We start from the raw sequence: 21702 nt of genomic DNA, 5'->3' as shown, positions 1-21702 counted from the left end.
GAGAAAAAATAGAGGGTGGTGTATGAATGACTGTCTATAGCTGCTATAATGTAAGGGATAACAGGAACTAACTTGTCTCACAGGTGTTCTGTAACATTAGACATGACTATAAACTGAGAAAAAGTATGATGTGTCGTTCTTTAATAAAATAAGAAATTCTTCTGCACACACTGGTATGAAAATAATCAACTTCAGGGTGGTGACAGATTTATTAAACATTATTAACTTTGGGTTTAACTTAATATGTAAAACTAAATACAGTTCCCCTCATTTCTCTCTCTCTCTCTCTCTCTCTCTCTCTCTCTCTCTCTCTCTCTGTGTGTGTGTGTGTGTGCGCATGCATGAGTACAGTGGAGTAAGTGAAACGTGTTGGTGAGAGCGTGCGTGGAAGACTGAGGTTTTTGTCACTTTCTTTCTCTTATTTTCCCCTTCTACAGTATCTCACAAAAGTGAGTACACCCCTCACATTTTTGAAAATATTTGATTATATCTTTTCATGTGACAGCACTAAAGAAATGACACTGCTACAATGTAAAGTAGTGAGTGTACAGCTTGTGTAACAGTGCAAATTTGCCATCCCCTCAAAATAACGCGACACACAGCCATTAATGTCTAAACCACTGGCAACAAAAGTGAGTACACCCCTAAGTGAAAATGTCCAAATTGGGCCCAATTAGCCATTTTCCCTCCCCGGTATCATGTGACTTGTTAGTGTTACAAGGTCTCAGGTGTGAATGGGGAGCAGGTGTGTTAAATTTGGTGTCATCGCTCTCACACTCCCTCATACTGGTCACTGGAAGTTCAACATGGCACCTCATGGCAAAGAACTCTCTGAGGATCTGAAAAAGAATTGTTGCTCTACATAAAGATGGCCTAGGCTATAAGAAGATTGCTACTACGAGAAATAAGCTCATAGCAACACTGATGAAATACACATACAGTACAAAAAAACACATACACACAAATAGAGAATGTGTTTAGCATTTTTTTTTTTTTTTTTTTTTTTTACATCTGCACATAATTATTAGTTTAGCAGCTTTTTTAGAATAAAAAAAGTCATGTATAAGTCTATATAATGAGTCTTTACTGGTCACATATACAGTGAAATTGTTTTCTTCACATACTCCAACATGTCAGGAGGCTGGGGTCAGAGTGCAGGGTCATGATATGGCACCCCAGAAGCAGAGAGGGTTAAGGACCTTGCTCAGTGGGCAGCTTGACAGGATTGAACCCCCAACCTACTGATCAGTAAGCAAGAGCATTAACCGCTAAGCCACCACTGCCCCAGTGGGTGGGAGTGAGAGGGGGTATGGGGTGAGAGATGAGAGAGAGAGAGCGAGAGAGAGAGCGAGCGAGAGAGAGAGAGAGAGAGTGTGTGTGTGTGTGAGTGAGTGTGTGTGTGTGTGAGTGTGTGTGTGAGTGAGTGTGTGTGAGTGAGTGAGTGAGAGAGAGTGAGTGAGTTTTCATAGCATCTACTACTTCTTACCCCACTGTTTTCTAACTACTACAAATATAGACTTCTGAACACCGCCAATAAAAGCTTAATAACAGAATACAGCAATTTTTGGGAAATTGCCGTTCCCGAGTTTGGCCACACGAGGGCAGTCATGTCCCATCCGGCACAACACACGACGCCGCCTAAAACAGAAGGTAGGTTGTAGGTATTTTACTATTACTACTACTACTTCTAATAATGACCTCAATCGAAGTAATTAAATACGTAATGAAAATTGTTGTCTATATAGCTGACCTCATTTTCCTACACAGTGAATTAAAAGGCGCACAACCATCAGAATCCCAGTTCATAATTGTGTTTGATTGGCCAAGTAGAATAAAGTGTCCGTTTCTTTTTGAGCTTATTGGACATATCACATTGCTGTAACTATCTCATTGGCACTACTTAATTGCTCATAGTTTATTTGACGAATGCAACTGCTGTGACATATTTTGCCAATCTTAAATTCAGCTGTCATTCTGGAGGTGCAGTTTTGGTTGATGCATGACATTTAGGTTCAAACACAGTGCATATGGGAAAAGAGAAGGCCAGTGATTAGACAATGCGAAAGCTGACTTTGTATTCCTACTTGTGTGTGATGTGTGTTATGTTAGTTTCTCTTGCACAACTGTCGAAGTGCATATGCTTTCCTTGTGAGTGACACTTTTTAAGAATGAGATAAGGGTTTGAGACAATGTAGCTAATTTCAACATTCGAGAGTCTATTATATCGTGCATTTGCGAGAGCTGATAAAGCAAGGCCTGAGAGTTGTGTTTGCATTCCTTTCTCTGGTGCTTGTAAGTTAGTGAAGTACTTGTGTGGTAGAATGTGGACTGGGTTCAAAGTGAACATAGACATTGGTGCTGATCCGCTGAATGCTGGGCCTACTAATAAAGGCTTGTGCTACTATGTGCGACCTGTAGTTGCAGTGGACGTAGGACTGTAGTATATATGGGTCCAAAAGGACGTGCTCAAAAGGAATGTCTTGTGTTTGAAACAGTAATGTCAATGTTGTACAAACACACACGGCTTTTTCTAACCTCCTTATGCTGATGAGTGTTTTGGCTGTATGCTTTACTATGTATGTTTTACCCAAAGTTCCTGACTATTGTGTTGTACTACTACTACTACTACTACTACTGCTACTAATGAAAACATTAGTACTGATAATACTAATAATGTTTTGCATCTGTGTGTGTGTATTTAGAGAGAGACAGAGAGAATGGGGAAGAAGAAGACGTTAGCAGGTGAAAAGCAGTGCCTAGTGATTGTTTTCGAAAAAGAGAGCCATTGTGTGACTGTTGGTGTAAGGCCCGCCTCCTCGCCTGTTCTCAACTAGGTCCTGTCGAGTGTGGATAAATAGGTGGGCGCTGCGCGAGAACTTTTATTGAGTGGTTTGACTTCGAGAGCAGCGTCATGTCTGGCAGAGGCAAGGGTGGTAATTAATACTCTCTTTTTGCAAGTGGTACCCTCGTTCGTAATTTGAAACTAAAGACTTTAACGACAACAACAACATCAACAACAAAAACACATTTAACGAGGTGATAATTATCGCCACCCGGGGTTCGGTATGTCACCCCGTGTGGCCTCCTCGCCGTCGGCGGGGAGGCACTGGGTCAGACTACGTTACAGTGGAGAAGGAGAAGCGCCAGACAGGGCTGAAGTCGGAGTAAACCTTTTAAGTAGTCAATGGATATCGACTACAGATGTATACTCTTTTATTGCAATGCCTAACAGAAAAGAGTATGAAATATGTTTTACCAAAGAACAGGCACTTCAAACATTTTCTCAAATTTTTAATAATAATACAGGAAGTGAATTCTGGAAAAACTGGGAGATGACTACATCAGCTCCCCAAGACGTAAAGAGCATTGTAGTAAAGTTTTGGACTGGGAGAATCGCTGACTCGGATGTAGAACAATACCTCTTAAGGTTTGGTGAGATACTGAACCCTGTTGACAAGCCGCTGGACCAGTTCGGGATATGGTATGGAGTCAGGAGATATAAAATAAAACTCAAGAAAAACCCCGACGGAAGTATATTCCAGATACCAAATTCCATTTCCATGGGACCATACAATGGAACGATTACATACCCCGGCCAAACGAAGCGATGTTTTATATGTAACGATTCCGACCATCAGGCAAAGGACTGTGAGAAAACAAAGTGCTGGAAATGCGGAAGCTTTGGTCACAAAGGAAAGAGTTGTAGAAATACACAAGTATGTAATTTATGTAATGAAACTGGGCATATATATTTTCAATGCCCAAATTCTTACAGCTATAAACTAAGAATGCCGAAAAATCAAAAAGACATTGACCAGAATGCAACACAAAACGCACATAACACAGAGACCAAAACAAACGATAAAGAGGATAACAACTGGGAAGAAAATAAACTACACACAAGTGAGGACGACTCGACATCTGGGAGTGACTCAAGCAGCACCGATACCAGCGACAGCGAAGACAGCGAGGACTCTGAGAGCAGCGCCGAATCTCTGACCCCGGAAGGGAGACGGAAGACACCGGAAGTACCTGCTGGAAGCAGCGGAGCATCTCCGCCCAGTCTTTCGTCTGTGGAGAGACGGCAAGCATCGGAGTTTCCTGCTGTACAAGCCGGCGAGACTCGGATCGGCTCAACCCCTGAAGGAGGTCTACAAGCCCCAGAGGAGCCTACGTGCTCAGAGGGAGAGACCGGAGCGACCCAGATCATTTCTACACCTGCAGGAAGCCTACAGGGCCGAGAGGAGTCATCGCATCCAGCTGGTGAAAGTGGAACAACTCAGACAATCGCCGACAACACAGGTGACACTGCGGACACTCCCACGCTGGCGAAAGGTAAAAACACTTTAGACTATCCATATAAACGCCAAAGGCGAAAGAGGAATTCTCCTGGAAATGTTGACAATGCAAAAAAGGTTAAGGAATGATGTATATCGCCTACTTTTCCTCCCTTTTTTTTGACACGATGTCTTTGATTTTAACTTCAATTCCTATATCATTTAAAAAGAAATGTGATATATGTCTGCAGGAATTAAGGTTAAATGATGTGGATAATGTTGAGAAAATGTGGACTAATGGACATGCAATAATATCTATCGGAGAAGATCCTTATCTTAATTTTTATGGTTTTTTCAAATTTAACTGTTGCCACATGTAATGTTAGAGGGATTCAGGCAAAAATTAATCAAGTGAAAAAGTTAAATATATTGAGTGGAGAACATGTTGATATTTTATGTATACAAGAGACCAGATTAAGCAGTTTTGCAGACGTACAGGACGCTCAAAGTTTATGGATCAAAGGTCCTTCAATCTTTTCAATAGGTGAAAGTAAAGCTGATGGTATTGCGACCTTATTTTATAACAATAAATTTAAAATAATTAAGAGCCGTGAAATAATTCCTGGTCGATTAATGTTTATAGATGTGTTTTATTGCACAAAAAAAATTAGAGTAATAAATGTATACACAGCACAGGATACTGTTGGTAAAATCCGGCTTTTTAAAAAGCTTAAAATGCTCCTGTGTGTCGGTTTCTATACCATTGTATGCGGTGATTTTAATACAATCACAGATGATAATGATAAAATTTCTTCCAAAATATGTAAAATTAGGAGAGAAGGTGGTGTCCTTAAATCTATAATGAATGAACAGCATTTCACCGACATATTTAGGACATTATATCCAGAGAAAGTGGACTTTACAAGGTTTGATAAAACATGTAAAACTAGAATTGACAGGATATATATTAATAATAATTTTGAGGCAAAATTTTATACAACAAAACTCTTGGTTGAGTCGGACCACTTGACAGTTATATGTGGCATTAGACTTAAAAATGAAGAAAGAAGAAACTATTGGAAATTAAACACACAAATCTTGAAAAGTCCTTTATTGATTGTAGAATTAAAGGAAGAAATTAATAGGATTAAAACTTTAGATATCCTCACTACCAATTATTGTGATTTGTGGGAAGTTTTTAAGATCCAGATTAAAAAATTTCTTAAATACAAATGTCTATGTTTTAATAAAGAAAAAAATGAGAAGTACAATACAATTATGACACAATATATAAACCTAAAACTGAAAAATACAAGAGATGAAAGTGAGGAAAACAACTTTAAAGTTTCTATCTCTTTTTTCAAATCCTTTAATAGTGAGTTTTTACTGAACATTCAAGTCCGAGCAGGAATAATTTCCGATGAACTTCTAAATCAAACAAAAGCAATTTCACTATTTAATAAAAGGAAAGAAGCCCAATATATCGAAGCCATTAAAACAGATAATGGAACTATAGTGAAAAATCCTAAAGATGTCAGAGATGCTGTTCGGATCCTTTGTTCAAACATGTACGACTCAATTGAAATAGATAATAAACTTCTAAAAACCTTTTTGAATGTAAAAAATAGTGTCGACCCGCCTTCCAAGAGCTTAGGTGAGGAAATAAAAGAGGCTGAGGTTGTTGATGCCATTAAACAATTAAATCTAAAAAAGTCTCCAGGGAAAGATGGTCTCCCGTCTGATTTTTATCATGCATGCGCCATAGATTTGGCTAAATTATTAACGCAAGCCTTTAATGATGGGATCGCTAGAGGTTACATGCATGACTCGTTCTATGAAGGCGTTTTATCCTTGTTGTATAAAAAGGGTGAAATGTGTGATATCAACAACTGGAGACATCTCACCCTAATGAATGTCGATTATAAGATTTTTGCAAAGACCATTATGAACAGGATGAGTGACTATTTGGATGTAATAATAGCTAAACAACAAACATGTGCAATAAAGGGAAGATTTATGTGGGACAACTTGAACACATTAAGAGAACTAGTTTTTGATAAAAATGGTGACAGTTTTTACATTGTGGCTTTGGACCAAAGAAAAGCATTTGACTATATCTCAAGAGACTATTTGTGGGAGATTTTAAAACTGTATCAATTCCCTGAAAATTTCATAAACATGATTAAATGCCTTTATGTTAAATCGACGGTTGAAGTAAATGTTAACGGTTCTTTGACTGAACCATTTGAAGTTGTGCGGGGTGTAAAGCAAGGGTGCCCTCTGAGTGCAGCCCTATATATTTTATCTATAAACCCACTTGTACAAAAAATCCAAGATGATCATAGACTTAAGGGTCTTCAAATAGGAAAGAACAGAGTCGTGATCTCTGCTTATGCTGATGACATAACTGTATTTGTGAAATCTAAACAAGAACTAGACATCATCTTTGAATATTTTAGCGAGTATGAGCAAGTCTCTGGAGCCTCCTTAAATAAAGCTAAAACGGAATGTGTCTGGATTGGAAATGAAAGAAACAAATTTCCCATAGATGTCCCAGAAGTTCAGCAATTAAAGGTTTTAGGTATATATATAGATAATAATGGCTGTGTCGACCATAACTGGTCAAAAAAAGAAGAAATAATACAAGATGAAATTGATAAATGGAAATCATGTAATCTAAGTTATAAAACTAGAATAAATATTATTAAAACTTTTCTATTATCAAAAATACTGTTTTTATCATGCATCTTACCTCCGACAGAAGTTTGGGTAAAAAGACTTCATAAAATATGCTGTAATTTCATATGGGATACGACTCGTGAGGTTACAAAACGTGAGCTCCTTTTTAAGAGAAGGGAACTGGGAGGCCTTGGGGCTGTCGATATATCCGTAAAAACTAAAATAGCAGTGTGCAAAATCATCGCGAGTGGTATTGCCAGGCAAACCGAATGGATAGGGAACATCTCTAACTGGAAATCTAAAAAAGGTCCATCGAGGAAAGGAATTCCGTATTATAAACTGATGTTTTCCGACTTCACTGACAAATTTAAAGATCTAAACATCGATTGGGTGAAAGACTCGAGCAAAGAAATATATCTTTTAATTGTTGATCGAGTTTATAGTAACCCTGTGGCTTTCAGGAATTTGGAGGAAGACCAAAACAAAGAATGTCTCCAAAATTTACAGAATAAAATCCTATCTGAACACCTGAGAGATACAACTTGGTTAGTCGCTGTAAGAAGGCTCCCAGTAAGAGCGGTTGTAAAATGGAGCTGTTTTGTAAAAACCAGTAAATGCCCGATGCCTAATTGTAATGAAGAGGAAACACTCGAACATTTCCTGTTAGAGTGTTATCGCGCTAAAGAAACATGGGCTAAATTAAAAATCATTGGTCTCAATATAGAAATAAATATGAACTCAATTTTCTATGGCATTTTTAAAGAAAATTGTAGCAAGACTCAGCATGACTTCATTTGGTTCATAATATGTTTGACTAAATCTAAACTCTGGAAAACAAGAGCCAAAATGACTATAAATCAAACGTTTATATCCAGTGATGTTGTATTCAAGGACATTCAAAAAGAGCTAAGAAGACTAAAAAGCAGCACATCTTGGTTTAAAGACTCTTCAGTGTGGGACTCTATTTGCGTGTAATTGTACCTTGACTATGTAAGTTTTTTTTCTCTCCCTTTCTTTCTGAATATGACTTGTGTAAGATTGTGAATTTTGTATAATTTCAATAAAACTCATTAAAAAAAAAAAAAAAAAAAAAAAAGCAAGGGTGGTAAAGGACTCGGCAAAGGAGGCGCTAAGCGCCACCGCAAGGTGCTTCGCGATAACATCCAGGGAATCACCAAGCCAGCTATTCGCCGTCTGGCTCGCCGTGGTGGTGTAAAGCGTATTTCTGGTCTGATCTATGAAGAGACTCGCGGCGTGCTGAAAGTGTTCCTGGAGAACGTGATCCGCGACGCCGTCACCTACACCGAGCATGCCAAGAGAAAGACCGTGACCGCCATGGATGTGGTGTACGCCCTGAAACGCCAGGGACGCACCCTGTACGGCTTCGGCGGTTAAACGCTCTAACACCGAACGACGCGAACACAACGGCTCTTTTAAGAGCCACCCACATGTCTAGAAAAAGAGCTGTTCCGTATGGGGGGAAAAAGGCTTTTTCTTTCATGAAACATAAGGTATCAAACGCTGTACAGAGGTAGCGTAAGTGGTAGATCTATTTGTATTTTTTGTAATAAACTATATGTATATATATATATATATATATGCACAGTATTCAATATTATAAACTGTTTGATTAATACGATTTAGAAAATGATTTTAGTATAAACTTACTTCTATATTTCTCTCTCTGTCTCATACACACGCATACATGCATATATAATATAAAACGATTTTTTCTCAAGCCAATTGTTTTTTCATAGTGCACGTTGTCCTGAAAGTACAAGGGCGGGAAGGGAAACAAAGCGTATCGGAGGAAGCATGGAGGGAGGGAGGAAACAGAGTGCAGTAGGAGGCGCCATGCAGGGGGAGGTATCGAATTGTGTCCAATCAAAAAAAAGGTGTCTTGTCTGGGCATCATTAGCATGTGGGTCTGTAAATAGAGCGGGCGCGAGGCGGGCGCTAGTCATTTACTGTTCGTATACTCGAGGAGCAGCATCATGCCCGATCCAGCCAAGACCGCGCCCAAGAAGGGCTCAAAGAAAGCCGTGACCAAGACGGCCGGCAAAGGAGGCAAGAAGCGCAGAAAGTCCAGGAAGGAGAGCTACGCCATCTACGTGTACAAGGTCCTGAAGCAGGTGCATCCTGACACCGGCATCTCATCCAAGGCCATGGGCATCATGAACTCCTTCGTGAATGATATTTTTGAGCGCATTGCCGGTGAGTCTTCTCGTCTGGCTCATTATAACAAGCGCTCCACCATTACCTCCAGGGAGATCCAGACCGCCGTGCGCCTGTTGCTTCCCGGGGAGCTGGCCAAGCACGCCGTGTCCGAGGGCACAAAGGCCGTGACCAAGTACACCAGCTCCAAGTAAAGCGCGTTACCGCCGTCTTCATCAACCCAACGGCTCTTTTAAGTGCCACCCACTTTTCATACAAAGAGTAATTTCCTCTCTTTCGTTTTCTCTCTCGCTGTGTGTGTGTGTGTGTGTGTGAGAGAGAGGGAGGGGGAGTTCTGAAGCGATGCACTCCCGCGGATGTTCAGGCTTTTGGGTAATTCTAGCAGTCTGCTAAATGCAGAGATGAGTGAATCTAAACGGTTATAGCACGGTTTCGGGGGTTGTATAATCTGAGCAATGCAAAATGGGACTTTAGCAGCACAAAGTTATTCGTATTAAGATTGTAGCAACAGGGAGTAGTTGAAAATGGTTTTCTGATAGCACATAATCATTCTAAATCACGGGTGCCAAAACTTTTTCTTGTGAAGGGCCAAAAATCAAACTTGATTGAGGGCTGTGGGGCAAAAGTAGTTGCATTATACCAAACTGTATTATATTAAAATTAAAGTTGCCATGGTTCTCATTTATCATTTCATAATATTTACAAATAAATCAATTAATAGAAAACGTTAGTCTGTATCTGCTTCACTAATGCAGTTTTATTTTCAGAGTTCTATAGTTCAATGAAACTTATAGTATAATTAAAACATAGAACCAATCCCATTTATAATACATGTTCAATGCCTCATACAACTATTCAAGCTATAAGCAATACAGCCATGTGTCTGCAATATCAGTGACCTCTAATGAGACACATGAAGCTGGTCCTTATTTTTCAAAAGTTTTTCCAAATTGGGATGCAGTGGACTTACTGTCAAAGTCAAGATATTATGGAGGTGAGAGTCAGTTACTTTACATCTCAGTTTACACTTGTTTAAGTTCATCAGACTGAAAGTCTGTTCACAGTGGTAGGTACTGCCAAACAGAGACAGCATCACTTGTGCCTGTTTGCACATCTTTGGGAACCTGTTTGCTGGGACACATTTGTAGAAGTGTGTCAAGGGAAGGGACCTGAACTTGTGTTTGAGTTCTGAATCACACTGAAGCTCAATTGGTTCCATCTGTAGATCATCACTGACTGTGTCCACACTGATGGTGAAAGGTTGAACAAACCACTCAAAGTCAGATGCAGTGTGTCTGAAGTCCTCAAAGCGACTGTCAAACTCCTGGATAAGGTTGCTGAGAACAGCATCATACTCAGGTACCTTCTCTTTCATCATGCCTGCCTCTCTAAAACAGGGAAAATTGGCTAAATTTCCTGGATGTGGAGATGAGCGAGAGAGGAACAGTGTGAGACAGGGAGTGAAAGAAGAGAGAGGGAGGCAAATAGAATAAATAACTGACAAAATGAGGAAATTAATCCATGATAATTTAAGAGAACTTTGACACAAAATTTATCAGCTTGATTAACAAAAAAACCCAAAGCTGACACCACTGGATATAAATGCTAACTAAATATAGGTATTAATAATAACAATAACTGCACATAAAATTATGGTGCATATTATAATTGTGAATGTTACCTGCTGAGAGATGTCTTCTGAGCAGCAGTAGTTTTTGTTTGTAGGCTCTGACGTGATAAAAAAGCTGGGTGATAATCTGGTCTTTTCCCTGGAGCTGAACATTTAAAACATTGAGCAGCTCTGTGACGTCCACCAGGAAAGCCAGGTCAGAAAGCCATTTCTTATCCATGGGCTCTTGAATACTACCAATCTTGCTTTCCTGAAAAGCTCTGATCTCATCACGCAGATCAAAAAATCTCCTGAAAACTTTTCCTCTGCTCAGCCATCTAACCTCCTGGTGGTACAACACATCACCATATTGCACATCCATCTCATCCAACAGGACCTTGAACTGCAGGTGAGAGAGCGCCTTGGAGCGTATATCATTCACAATTTTGACGACGTCACGCATCACATCCACAAGCCCGATGGATTGGGCACATAGCTGTTCTTGATGTAAAATACAGGAAATCTGATAGCTGGCCCGTGTGGCACTTTCTTGAGCTGATGAAGGACGTAGCAGCGCGCTCTGCTCAGATCGAAGTTTAGCAAGCAGCTCGTTAGCCTTCTGTTTTATGCCTCGCCGCTGTCCTTTGAGAAAGCTGAAGAAGGTTTTGTTTCATAATGACGGATTTTGTACTCTTTCAAAGCAGCAACTGACTGCTTGCAAACTAGACACACTGCCTTTGAGTTGATTTCAGTAAATAAAAAGTCAACTTGCCAAATCTTTTTAAATTTCCTCTTGTCTGTGTGCCAGTGCCTGGATCTCTCCACTATTACCTGTTTGTTGACTGTCGCAATGAACGCTGGCCTTGAAGTACGCATGTACATTAAATAAAATTCTAATTCTTATTCTCTACATTTAATTTCAATTTACATTTTTTGTAGCTCAAAAATAATAATAAAAAAATGTTAAATTAGAAATGAAGATCAGCATCAATTAACCCGCCCCTTCTCACACATGGCATGGCGGGCCAAATCAAGTCACCACGGGCCAACTTTGGCCCACAGCCCGTAGTTTGGGCATCTCTGTTCTAACTGTTGTAGTAGCACATAGTCATTTGAACTAATGTGACATTAGCACAAAGTCATTCAAAAGAGTGTTCTAGTAGCACATAGACATTGAAAAGAATGTTCTAGCAGCATGGAATACAACACACACACACACACACACACACACACACGGCTATAGCGGAGCCTATAGTCACGCGCGCTGTGCTTTACACGGCCCCCAACGCGCTCTGCTTCCGATACTACACACACCACTCGACAGCTGCCAAGACATCAGGCTCGTTCCCAAGGCTCCTCTTTAACTCGGCCCAGAACGCATACGACGGCCGTGCCTGCTTTTCGCCGGTTTTTACACACCACATCGCACCAAATGCGCAGCCCGCCGGCTTGAGCACAACGCGCGCCGCGCCTTTTCATGTGCGCTGCGCGAGACTGTTGCTCTCTAGCCGGCCAGGCCGGGCCACGGGAGACACGAGAAAGCCCGTCCTCGCTCAGCGTGTGCTTCAACGTTTTGAATCTCGTCTTGCGAGTGGGATTTTCACCGAGAAATGCCACGAGAAAACACATCTGAGCGCGCGCCGCGTCCGTGCATTCATTCAGCGGCGCCCCGAGTTGAGTCTACAACGCTCTCATATCTGTTTTTAAGACCAGCCCCCGGCCCCGGGGAGGGAGGATCATCCTGTGTTACACACTAACGTACAGCGTACGACTCGTGTATTCTACGCAGTTCCAAGAGAGATGGCAGAAGTCGCACCCGCTCCCGCCGCAGCGCCGGCCAAAGCGCCCAAGAAGAAAGCAGCTTCGAGAGCAAAAAAAGCCGGCCCTAGCGTCGGCGAACTGATCGTCAAAGCCGTTTCCTCGTCTAAGGAGAGGAGCGGCGTGTCTCTCGCTGCCCTGAAGAAAGCGCTGGCTGCCGGCGGATACGATGTGGAGAAGAACAACTCCCGCGTCAAGATCGCCGTTAAGGGTCTCGTGACTAAAGGCACTCTGGTGCAGACCAAAGGGACCGGCGCGTCTGGCTCTTTCAAGCTGAACAAGAAGCAGACCGAAGCCAAGAAGCCCGTGAAGAAAGCCGCGCCCAAAGCGAAAAAGCCCGCCGCCAAAAAGCCCGCCGCTACTAAGAAGCCCAAGAAGGTAGCGGCCAAGAAACCCGCCGCCGCGGCCAAGAAGGCGAAGAAGCCCACAGCCGCCGCAAAGAAAGCCACCAAGAGCCCGAAGAAGGCGAAAAAGCCCGCGACCCCTAAAAAGGCAGCCAAGAGCCCCAAGAAAGCGAAAGCTGTCAAGCCCAAGACCACAAAGCCTAAAGCGGCAAAGGCGAAGAAGGCAGCACCCAAAAAGAAGTAAAGACGTTTGTTTCTTTCATGCTTTTGTTCCTTAAACGGCTCTTTTAAGAGCCACCCATATTTTCCTTTAAAGAGCAACATTTTCAGTCAAGCTTTATGGAATCAAAGCAATACACGTTAGAAACATACAATAGTATGGATACGCATATCTACTACGTATCATGTACACATAGCCACAAGCTGATGCTGATTTTAGTACAGCAGAATAGAATCCTGATCGTGATTCCTAAACGTCATTCCTGATCTCCAAAACGATCACAGAATATGTAGGATAACATATTGATACATAATAAATCAATGTTAATGATAAGAATAAATAAATTCAGTATATAGTTGTTAGTTCGTGCTTTTGTATGAATATTCCCTTCTGTTTTCATTCGCGCTCTCTCTCTCTCACACACACACACACACACACACACACACACACAAGCACAAACAGGGGTGGGAGGGGTGACGCTGGAATTCGACGTCCTGTTTGTGATTGGCTAATCTGCCATTGCGTTCTTAGCGAATAAGAGTGGCCGTTTTGTCTATATCACGGAGAGCTCGGGGTGGAACGTTCATTTCGGAGTTGTTAGAACAGATTGGAGCATCAAGATGAGTGGCAGAGGAAAAACCGGCGGAAAAGCTAGAGCTAAGGCCAAGACTCGTTCATCCAGGGCTGGACTTCAGTTCCCCGTGGGACGTGTGCACAGGCTTCTGCGTAAAGGCAACTATGCCGAGCGCGTCGGTGCTGGCGCTCCGGTCTACTTAGCCGCAGTGTTGGAGTATCTGACCGCTGAGATCCTGGAGTTGGCCGGTAACGCCGCCCGTGATAACAAGAAGACCCGTATCATTCCCCGCCACTTGCAGCTCGCCGTGCGTAACGACGAGGAGCTGAACAAACTGCTCGGCGGAGTGACCATCGCTCAAGGTGGTGTGCTGCCCAATATTCAGGCTGTGCTTCTGCCTAAAAAGACCGAGAAGGCCGTCAAGACTAAGTAAACTCGTCCACTGCTGCTTTGTCAGTACCCAAAGGCTCTTTTAAGAGCCACCATCTCTGCTTCAAAAGTGCAATTTTACACCCGTTTTTCTACTGAAAGTGTGCACTAGAAAGTCAGCACGTTTGAAATGAAAACAGAAGCGTTATACTTTGCTAATAATTATGTGATAACGTTAAGTAGTAGTAGTAATAATAGTGGTAGTTAGCGTGTTGTCTAAATGAAATCTGAGGAGTGAAATTGTGCACTTTTAAGACAGCATATTTATAAATAAAAAAAGGACGATAATTTTGTAGTCATGATTTAATACCATATTTAAGTAATGACTATGAGAACAATAGCAGTTAGCGTGCTGGTTAAATGAAGTCTGAGGGATGAAAATGGTTTGTGACGGCGTTGTGTGTGTTCCTATCGAACAAAGCATTTGTGTTAGAGAGCGCGCCAATAGAATAGAATTGTGGCGGGCGTCTTATGTTTCGAACGGTGGCAGAGAAGACGGTCCAATAGTCAACAGGTGACGTAAAACGTTCTATCGAATAGCAGACGAGCGCGTTCGAGACGCCCAATCAGCGCAGGGCGGCGTTATGGCTTAAAAAGGCCGCGTTCGCGCGCGCCGTTTATTCTGTTTTTATATCCGCGAAGTGCAGAGTTTGACGCTATGGCAAGAACCAAGCAGACCGCCCGTAAGTCCACCGGTGGCAAGGCGCCAAGGAAGCAGCTCGCCACTAAGGCTGCCCGCAAGAGCGCGCCGGCTACCGGCGGCGTGAAGAAGCCTCATCGTTACAGGCCTGGCACCGTGGCTCTGAGGGAGATCCGCCGTTATCAGAAGTCTACTGAGCTGCTCATCCGCAAGCTACCCTTCCAGCGCCTGGTGAGAGAAATCGCTCAGGACTTCAAGACCGACTTGCGTTTCCAGAGCTCGGCCGTCATGGCCCTGCAGGAGGCGAGCGAGGCATACCTGGTCGGTCTGTTCGAGGACACCAACCTGTGCGCTATCCACGCCAAGAGAGTGACCATCATGCCCAAGGATATTCAGCTGGCCCGCCGTATTCGCGGAGAACGCGCTTAAACCACAACTCCGTCTAATAAACACAAAGGCTCTTTTAAGAGCCACTTCCTCGTCTCAGAAAACAGAAAATTTTCTTTCTTCGACAGTTTCATTATTAGAACGTGGTACAGAAGATAAAATGACACTTTATATATATATATATATATATATATATATATATATATATATATATATATATATATATATATATATATATATATATATATGCATGTTTTTGTATATATATGTTTAAATTGTTTAAATAAAATCAAGGTTTATAAAAACAAGGTTTTATATTAAATATAGTGCTATGAATATTAATGTTTGTTTTTATAGATGAGCCGTTAATTGTGGTTATGTCCGAACAACACAATGCACAGTAATGAGCTGTGTCTGTAAAATAGCCCAAACCTACCTTCAGTTTCAGGCGGCGTTGTGTATTGCGCTAGATGGAGCTTGACTGCCCTCGTGTGGCCAAACTCGGGAACGGCGATTTTCTAGAAGCGGATTTCTGGGCAAGAACTATTACATGATATTATTATTAATCTCTCTCTTCCCTTTTGTCCCGTCCATGATAATTATTGTTGTTATTTAACAATTGTAGACATGAGCTCATGTTAAAATGAATAAATAGGGAATAAAATGGTAATAACCTTATATATTCTCGAGCGAAATAGACGAGGCCACCTAGGGAACACATGAAGTTACGTAGGAGCAGTGATGAGAATGAAATGACTAATAATATTAAGAAAGACATTAATAATGTTAATATTAGCAATTAATTTGTGTAATTTATTATGATAACTATACTGCTATGTACATGATATAATGTTAATGTGTTAATATGTTTTAAATGTGTGTTGTCCTTATACCGTGTCTAGGTCAGTCTCCCCGGCGCGCGCGCACAGACATATGTAGTCAAATCGGAGGAGCGAGCCATAAGATCTGTTATGACGTCACGTTCAGAGTTCTGTAAGTTTCCTGATGGTATGCTTGACGGTTGTTCCCTTTATGACGCCGCGAATGTCGAGGTTTTTAAACGTTGTGGTATCAGAGCGGGCCTCTGTATTCATTTGAACGGAGTAGTATTTAATCATTGGTCTATCTAACCTTTTCATGTGCTTAGTTTCTTTGTTTGTTCATCTGTCGTGTTTAAGAATGGACATGGAAATAATATATCCAGATATCTGTACAGCTGCTTTGTGACAATGTAAACTTAAAAAAAAAAAAAAAAAACATTTCCATGTCTAGAGAATAGGGTATGTTCTTTAAAAAAATAAATCATAATGATGATGCTGTTAAACATTTCAGAAGCTCCGTGTATTGTCCTTGATACGTGAAAACTAGACAATGCACAGTAATAACGCTGATGAGCTGCGTCAGTGTAAAATAGCCCAAAGCTACCTTCTGTTTCAGGCGGCGTTGTGCTGGATGGAGCTTGACTGCCCTCGTGTGTCCAAACTCAGGAACGGCAGTTTCCCTGAAGGGGTATTCTGTTCCAAGTTTTGTGGTAGTTAGCCAAGAAATATTACGATTACTATTACTCTCTCTCTCCCCCTTTTTAAACCCGTTCATGATAATTATTGTATACATTACCTTTATTTTTGTAATGTTCTTCCCTATTTGTGGATATTCTCGAGTGAAATAGACGAGGCCATGTAGTTACCTAGGAGCAGAGTCTAAAATATCTTTTTGAAGAACCTCAAACTATTATCATTTGCTATACTATTGATCATTACGTTACATACATCTTATTCGTATACTTAAAAAAAGTATACGAAAGTACTTAATGAAAATAATATACTTTATATTTTTTTATGTAACCATTCAAGTATTTGTTGAAATGCTTTTGTTACTGATAAATACATGTACATTTAAATTGATTTTGTTCTGTCTGTGATTTTGTAGATCTGGATGTTCAGCTGGTCTCAGATCAAGCATCCTCCTCTGTACTGACTCCACTATCCCCAGCTTCATCCCATTCATTAGATTCCACAATTGTCCTGGAGTCCACACGAAAGAGTAGGAACCCAACAGGGTTAATGGAGCAGAATGAAGCAAGACAGGTAAGCTTTGAATAAATGCATTTAAAATCCTCAATTACGTAATTGTTTATTATTGATACTTATCTGTAGAAGTGTTTTGTAAATGTATTCTCGACATAAAGGAAAGGCATTAAAAATCCTCTTAAATTTCCATGAGCATGTCATAACAATGTAAGATGTTTTGACAGAAAGTTGATTGTGTTCTGAGGGCCAATCCAAAGGGTGAGGAAATCTTCAAGGAGTATGAAAAGACCAAAACACTAACATGTCTGCAACCAGGACGTTCACCGTCTGTTTACGTGTGGCATATGTTAGAGCTACATGGGTAAGAATTGGAGGTCACTTCCCTCCCTTTATCATCACAACAGATTCATGTGGCACAGATAAAGAATGCTATTCTGTGTTGCTATAAAAGGAGAATTTATCCTTTAACTTCTTGCAAAACATACACACTTGCAAAGTAAATTGATTTATTTTGAAAGGATGATTCCATGGTCAAGTGTGAAGACCAGTTATGCACTGGGAATTGTGACACTTTTTCCATACCTCCAAGATCCTTTCTCCAAACATGGATATGTAAGTTTTGTCTGAAAACCCAAACCAGTGTGTGTGTTTATATTTTCTTCCCTTTTGTAGTTTTAAAGTTAAAATGATCTTGTTTTAGATGAGTGTTTATAGGTTGCTCAGCTTTGTATTTTCCACTTGTTTTTGTAATTTTATATAGTCATTGTGTGAACTTATTGTGTTGAGTAATTCATTCTTGAAGCCAAGAACGAGATGCCTCTGTTTGGGTCTTTTCTTAAACAGGAACACTACTATGATCCTGAGGGTAATACTGGCTTCATTGCATGGAGGATCAAGACAGTTCAACATAACACCTGTGCTGGCTCCCGGTGTTATTCCAAGACTGTTCTTCAGGATGGTCCAAAAAACAGACAAGAATCTCTCTTAACTTGTCAACAGCGATTTGGTGAGGAGTGCAGGGAGGCGATATCTACAATACGACATTTCACTGATGAGAAGATGAGCGACTTTCCAGTATTGACCGAAGATGGTCGGTGAGGATGCATCATCTTCTGTCCTGGATTTGTTCACTCGTTTCCTTGCTGTATCCGGATTGGTAAGAAAATATTTAGCTTTGGAAATAGTTTTGAAAAGGAAATGACCTTCTCTGTAGTTATTAAAGGAGTTCACTGGTACAGTAGAGAAAGGAGTTGTTCAGTGATCACCATAACAACAACAGGCCGGTCCAAACTGAGAAATTCAACGTTCTAATCTTTTATATCCCAAATGTATGCATAAATAACACAGCAGATCTTAATTTTTAGTATTTGACCTTTCATCCATTTATGTCCGTTATGTTTAAACCTGTATAAACCTTGTTTAAAGATCTACCACGATTTCTCCATGATGTTTGGTGACAAAGTGTCTCAGAAGTTCCTGGCAATGTGGTCAATATTCTTCAAGCCAAAAATCATTGCAGACTGCAAGACTCTTAAGAATATGGGCGAGCTGCTGTCAGGAACTGAACCTGAATCTGAGGACTACAATGGTCAGTATAAACTATTTTGTATTTTAAAAATGTTCCAGTCTTAAAAAAAATAATTAAAGAGAGATCATTTAATTATTTTATGATGTCTTTACGATGGGACAGCGACATGTCCTCAATTCTTTTGCAGCTGCATCTGCTCCCTCTAACCTCAAGAGGCCAGAAAAAAATATCCAAGATCAGTTCAGCTCAAGCAACCAGCCATCCTGTGAGCTGTCTTAAGGTATGCAAAAGTTAATATTTAAACATCAGATCTTAATTTTAAGGAGCTCTTGAGGTGTAGGTTATTCTGAGACCTGCATCTCATTTTGCATACTCCACCTGCAAACAAGATGTGACGGTGTTAGTGATAATGTAAAAAACATGCAAAGAGTTTTATTTTCATATTTATTTTATGTCCCTTTGCTGACCTTCAGGAAGGAGCCAGTGTGAATACCTTCATTGAGAGTGCTGACACAAGACAACCATTTCTCCTCTGCATCGGTGAGCGAAAGAAGGATATCCCAAAGTTCTACGTTATTATCGACCAAAAGCCGATCCCATGTAAGGCTCACACATCAGTGGCAGCTTTTGATGAACTGTTCAAAGCTCACTATGTCTTCAGTTTCTCATATGATAAAGCTCTTTGTGATTTCTACACATTTATCCAAACCACTATCTATAACATCGATGTCAGAAGAGCAATGGAGAGCCTGCGTGTTAAAGAACTTCGAGCATGATTGCTGCAGCGAGATTAACTGCCTTGAAGATGTTCACATGTTTTGAATGTAAAGCATACCTCAGAACTTGTTTGGCTCTTCGTCAACATTTAAAATTTCAACATGGTTTATATCCTAGCAAAAAGTTACATTTAAAATGTGGAGAGCCAGGTCGCCTGTTATCATTTTGTACATATAGTGGCTTCTGAAAACACCTCAGCAAGGTACATAGTCACACTATGGATCAGGAGATTGATACTAATCAGGATCTTTCCACTCAGGGAGAATATGAGGCAGAATGTTCAAATGATCGCCCAAGTTTACAAAGTTGGAGTTTACAAAGACATTAATGATGGGTCGTGTTTCCAAAACCATGCACTGTTCTCACAGCACAAGCACGCTTTTCAGATTCTACTCTATCACAACGATTTTGAAACTGCTAACCCTCTAGGTTCCAAGAGGGGGATCCACAAACTTGGTTGAATCTATTTTACTCTAAAAAATCTTCCACCCAAGTGTAACTCTGTACAGACTAATGTACATCTTGCAACTTGATTCTACACGGAAGATCTTAAGACATATGGTTTTGATGTGATACTAAAGCCCCTTAATGATGACCTGAAAATCTTAGAAACCGAAGGCATACAGCTTCCTTGTTTTGAACAACCATTGTTTGGCTCAGTAATTCAAGTAACAGGAGATAATTTGGCTTTAAATGGCTTGCTGGGAATCTTACAGTGCAACTAATTTCTGTAGGCTTTGTTTAATTAGTAAGGAAGAAGTTCAATCTATATTTACTGAAGATCATTCTGGGTTAATTTTTCGTTCCAAAGAGGTTCATACTGAACATTGTAAGGCACTAAATGAAAATCATGAACTACGGTCAATATATGGTGTCAAAAAGTCATGTGCGCTCAATTCATTAGAGTATTTCCATTGTACTGATAACTATGCTGTTGACATCATGCATGATCTGCTAGAGGGTGTGGTACAGTATGAACTTAAACTGATTTTTGAGTACCTTGTTAAACAGGATGCAGAGCTTTAATTATGGTTACACAGACCGTAAAAACAAACCAAGTGGGTTAAAAATTAATGATATGGGCAAACACCTGGGTTTGAATGCCATACAGTCATGGTGTCTTCTGCACAACACTCCACTGATATTCGGTGGTCATTGAAAGGAATAACAATCACTGGAACTTTCTCCTACTTTTGATACAGATTGTCAATATAGTGTTCTCCTACACCATAACTGATGGGATGATATGTTACTTAAAACATCTGATCTGTGATCACCATACTCTATTCAAAGAATTGTTTCCTGACAAGACGTCGATTCCCAAGCACCACTTGATGATGCACTATCTGAGATGCATAAAAAAAAATTGGCCCTCTTATCCATATGTGGTGAATGCGATTTGAAGCTAAGCACCATATTTTCAAAAGATGTGACAAAAATTTCAAGAATCTCATTAAATCATTAGTAAAGCCACATCAACGTCAATTGGCATTTAACTGTGAAAATGATTGTTTTAGAAGGTTTGAATTTGGTCCTACATCAAAAACCATCTGTAACTTGCAAGGTGGGGAAGAACTCAGTCAGACATTATATTTAGAAGCCTGTTTGAGTGTTACAAGTACAAAGTGGGTCAGACATTATGGTACTGAGTATCAGGTTGGTGTGTTCATATGCACTGGATGTACCTATGATCTCCCTGTGTTCAAAAAGATCTGTGATATAATAATATATGAAGAGAGTGCTTTCATTATTTCCTGCAATGTAAAAACGATGTACTATGATGACCACTTCAATGCATACTGTATAGAAGATAACCGAATGGATGAGTTTTCTGTCATCTCTGTGAATGAACTGACACACTTTAGGCCATTTGACCAGCAGTGCTCTAATGAGAATAAACAAACAGAGTACATAGTGCCCAATTGTTATATTTAGAAAGACGTGACCTGAGGGGTCAGTAATGTTAACGCCCTTGAAAAAAAGAAAACTATTATAAAGCAACCAACTTTTTTTTTTCTTTATTTGCCTTTTAGATTTGTAATCATTTAAATGTTATTTTAATTGTGCAGTAGCATATTAACACTTTATAGTGTTAGAGGCAACTCATTTAATAGTACGCAATTAACACTATGAGATTTAATGAATTACTCCTATGAGAATTAATTTCTAACACTACACACTGCTGTTGAGAAACTAACACTTTAGTAGTGTTCAA

The 21702-nt window shown here is 40.4% G+C and overlaps 5 protein-coding genes across 12 annotated transcripts; 4 read left to right on the top strand and 1 right to left on the bottom strand.

The window, feature by feature from the left end:
- Window positions 1-8903: 8903 nt before the first annotated feature.
- LOC108261964 (histone H2B) lies at window positions 8904-9398 on the top strand. The gene has a single exon (XM_017462682.3). The coding sequence runs from the start codon at window positions 8951-8953 to the stop codon at window positions 9323-9325; it is 375 nt and encodes a 124-aa protein (XP_017318171.2). The 5' UTR covers window positions 8904-8950; the 3' UTR covers window positions 9326-9398.
- Window positions 9399-9685: 287 nt separating this feature from the next.
- Window positions 9686-16100, bottom strand: LOC128630828 (general transcription factor II-I repeat domain-containing protein 2A-like). Its single transcript, XM_053679092.1, has 5 exons — window positions 16046-16100; window positions 15827-15860; window positions 15589-15695; window positions 10813-11393; window positions 9686-10547 (listed from the first exon to the last, which is right to left on the bottom strand). Exons 4-5 carry the CDS (start codon window positions 11201-11203, stop codon window positions 10033-10035), a joined length of 906 nt encoding a protein of 301 aa, XP_053535067.1. The 5' UTR covers window positions 11204-11393; window positions 15589-15695; window positions 15827-15860; window positions 16046-16100; the 3' UTR covers window positions 9686-10032.
- Window positions 11654-18991, top strand: LOC128630829 (histone H1-like). Of its 8 annotated transcripts, none has more exons than XR_008395055.1 (8): window positions 11654-13142; window positions 16055-16145; window positions 16590-16661; window positions 17082-17239; window positions 17407-17794; window positions 18026-18276; window positions 18608-18770; window positions 18898-18971. XR_008395055.1 is itself a non-coding variant. In XM_053679093.1 (2 exons), the coding sequence occupies exons 1-2, from the start codon at window positions 12541-12543 to the stop codon at window positions 16089-16091; spliced, it is 639 nt and encodes a 212-aa protein (XP_053535068.1). In that variant the 5' UTR covers window positions 11654-12540; the 3' UTR covers window positions 16092-16725. The 8 variants fall into 8 exon arrangements, 1 of the variants encoding a protein (XP_053535068.1); XR_008395051.1 differs by having other exon boundaries at window positions 16590-16683; XR_008395050.1 differs by having other exon boundaries at window positions 16055-16683; window positions 18873-18991.
- LOC128630830 (histone H2A) lies at window positions 13720-14135 on the top strand. Its single transcript, XM_053679094.1, has one exon. It carries the CDS (start codon window positions 13743-13745, stop codon window positions 14127-14129), a length of 387 nt encoding a protein of 128 aa, XP_053535069.1. The 5' UTR covers window positions 13720-13742; the 3' UTR covers window positions 14130-14135.
- Window positions 14745-15231, top strand: LOC108262587 (histone H3). Its single transcript, XM_017462959.3, has one exon. The coding sequence runs from the start codon at window positions 14784-14786 to the stop codon at window positions 15192-15194; it is 411 nt and encodes a 136-aa protein (XP_017318448.2). The 5' UTR covers window positions 14745-14783; the 3' UTR covers window positions 15195-15231.
- Window positions 18992-21702: the final 2711 nt, after the last annotated feature.

The sequence above is a fragment of the Ictalurus punctatus genome, unplaced genomic scaffold (assembly GCF_001660625.3).
Source record: "Ictalurus punctatus breed USDA103 unplaced genomic scaffold, Coco_2.0 Super-Scaffold_100068, whole genome shotgun sequence".
NCBI lineage: Eukaryota > Metazoa > Chordata > Actinopteri > Siluriformes > Ictaluridae > Ictalurus > Ictalurus punctatus.
This window is presented reverse-complemented; position numbering and strand designations above follow the sequence as displayed.

Coding starts and splice junctions, on each gene's coding strand:
- LOC108261964 (XM_017462682.3), top strand. CDS start 8,951: ATGCCCGATCCAGCCAAGACCGCGCCCAAGAAGGGCTCAAAGAAAGCC.
- LOC128630828 (XM_053679092.1), bottom strand. CDS start 11,203: ATGCGTGACGTCGTCAAAATTGTGAATGATATACGCTCCAAGGCGCTC. Junction 10,548..10,812: donor CAGAAGACATCTCTCAGCAG/GTAACATTCACA, acceptor CTCCACATCCAG/GAAATTTAGCCAATTTTCCC.
- LOC128630829 (XM_053679093.1), top strand. CDS start 12,541: ATGGCAGAAGTCGCACCCGCTCCCGCCGCAGCGCCGGCCAAAGCGCCC. Junction 13,143..16,054: donor AAGGCAGCACCCAAAAAGAA/GTAAAGACGTTT, acceptor TACCGTGTCTAG/GTCAGTCTCCCCGGCGCGCG.
- LOC128630830 (XM_053679094.1), top strand. CDS start 13,743: ATGAGTGGCAGAGGAAAAACCGGCGGAAAAGCTAGAGCTAAGGCCAAG.
- LOC108262587 (XM_017462959.3), top strand. CDS start 14,784: ATGGCAAGAACCAAGCAGACCGCCCGTAAGTCCACCGGTGGCAAGGCG.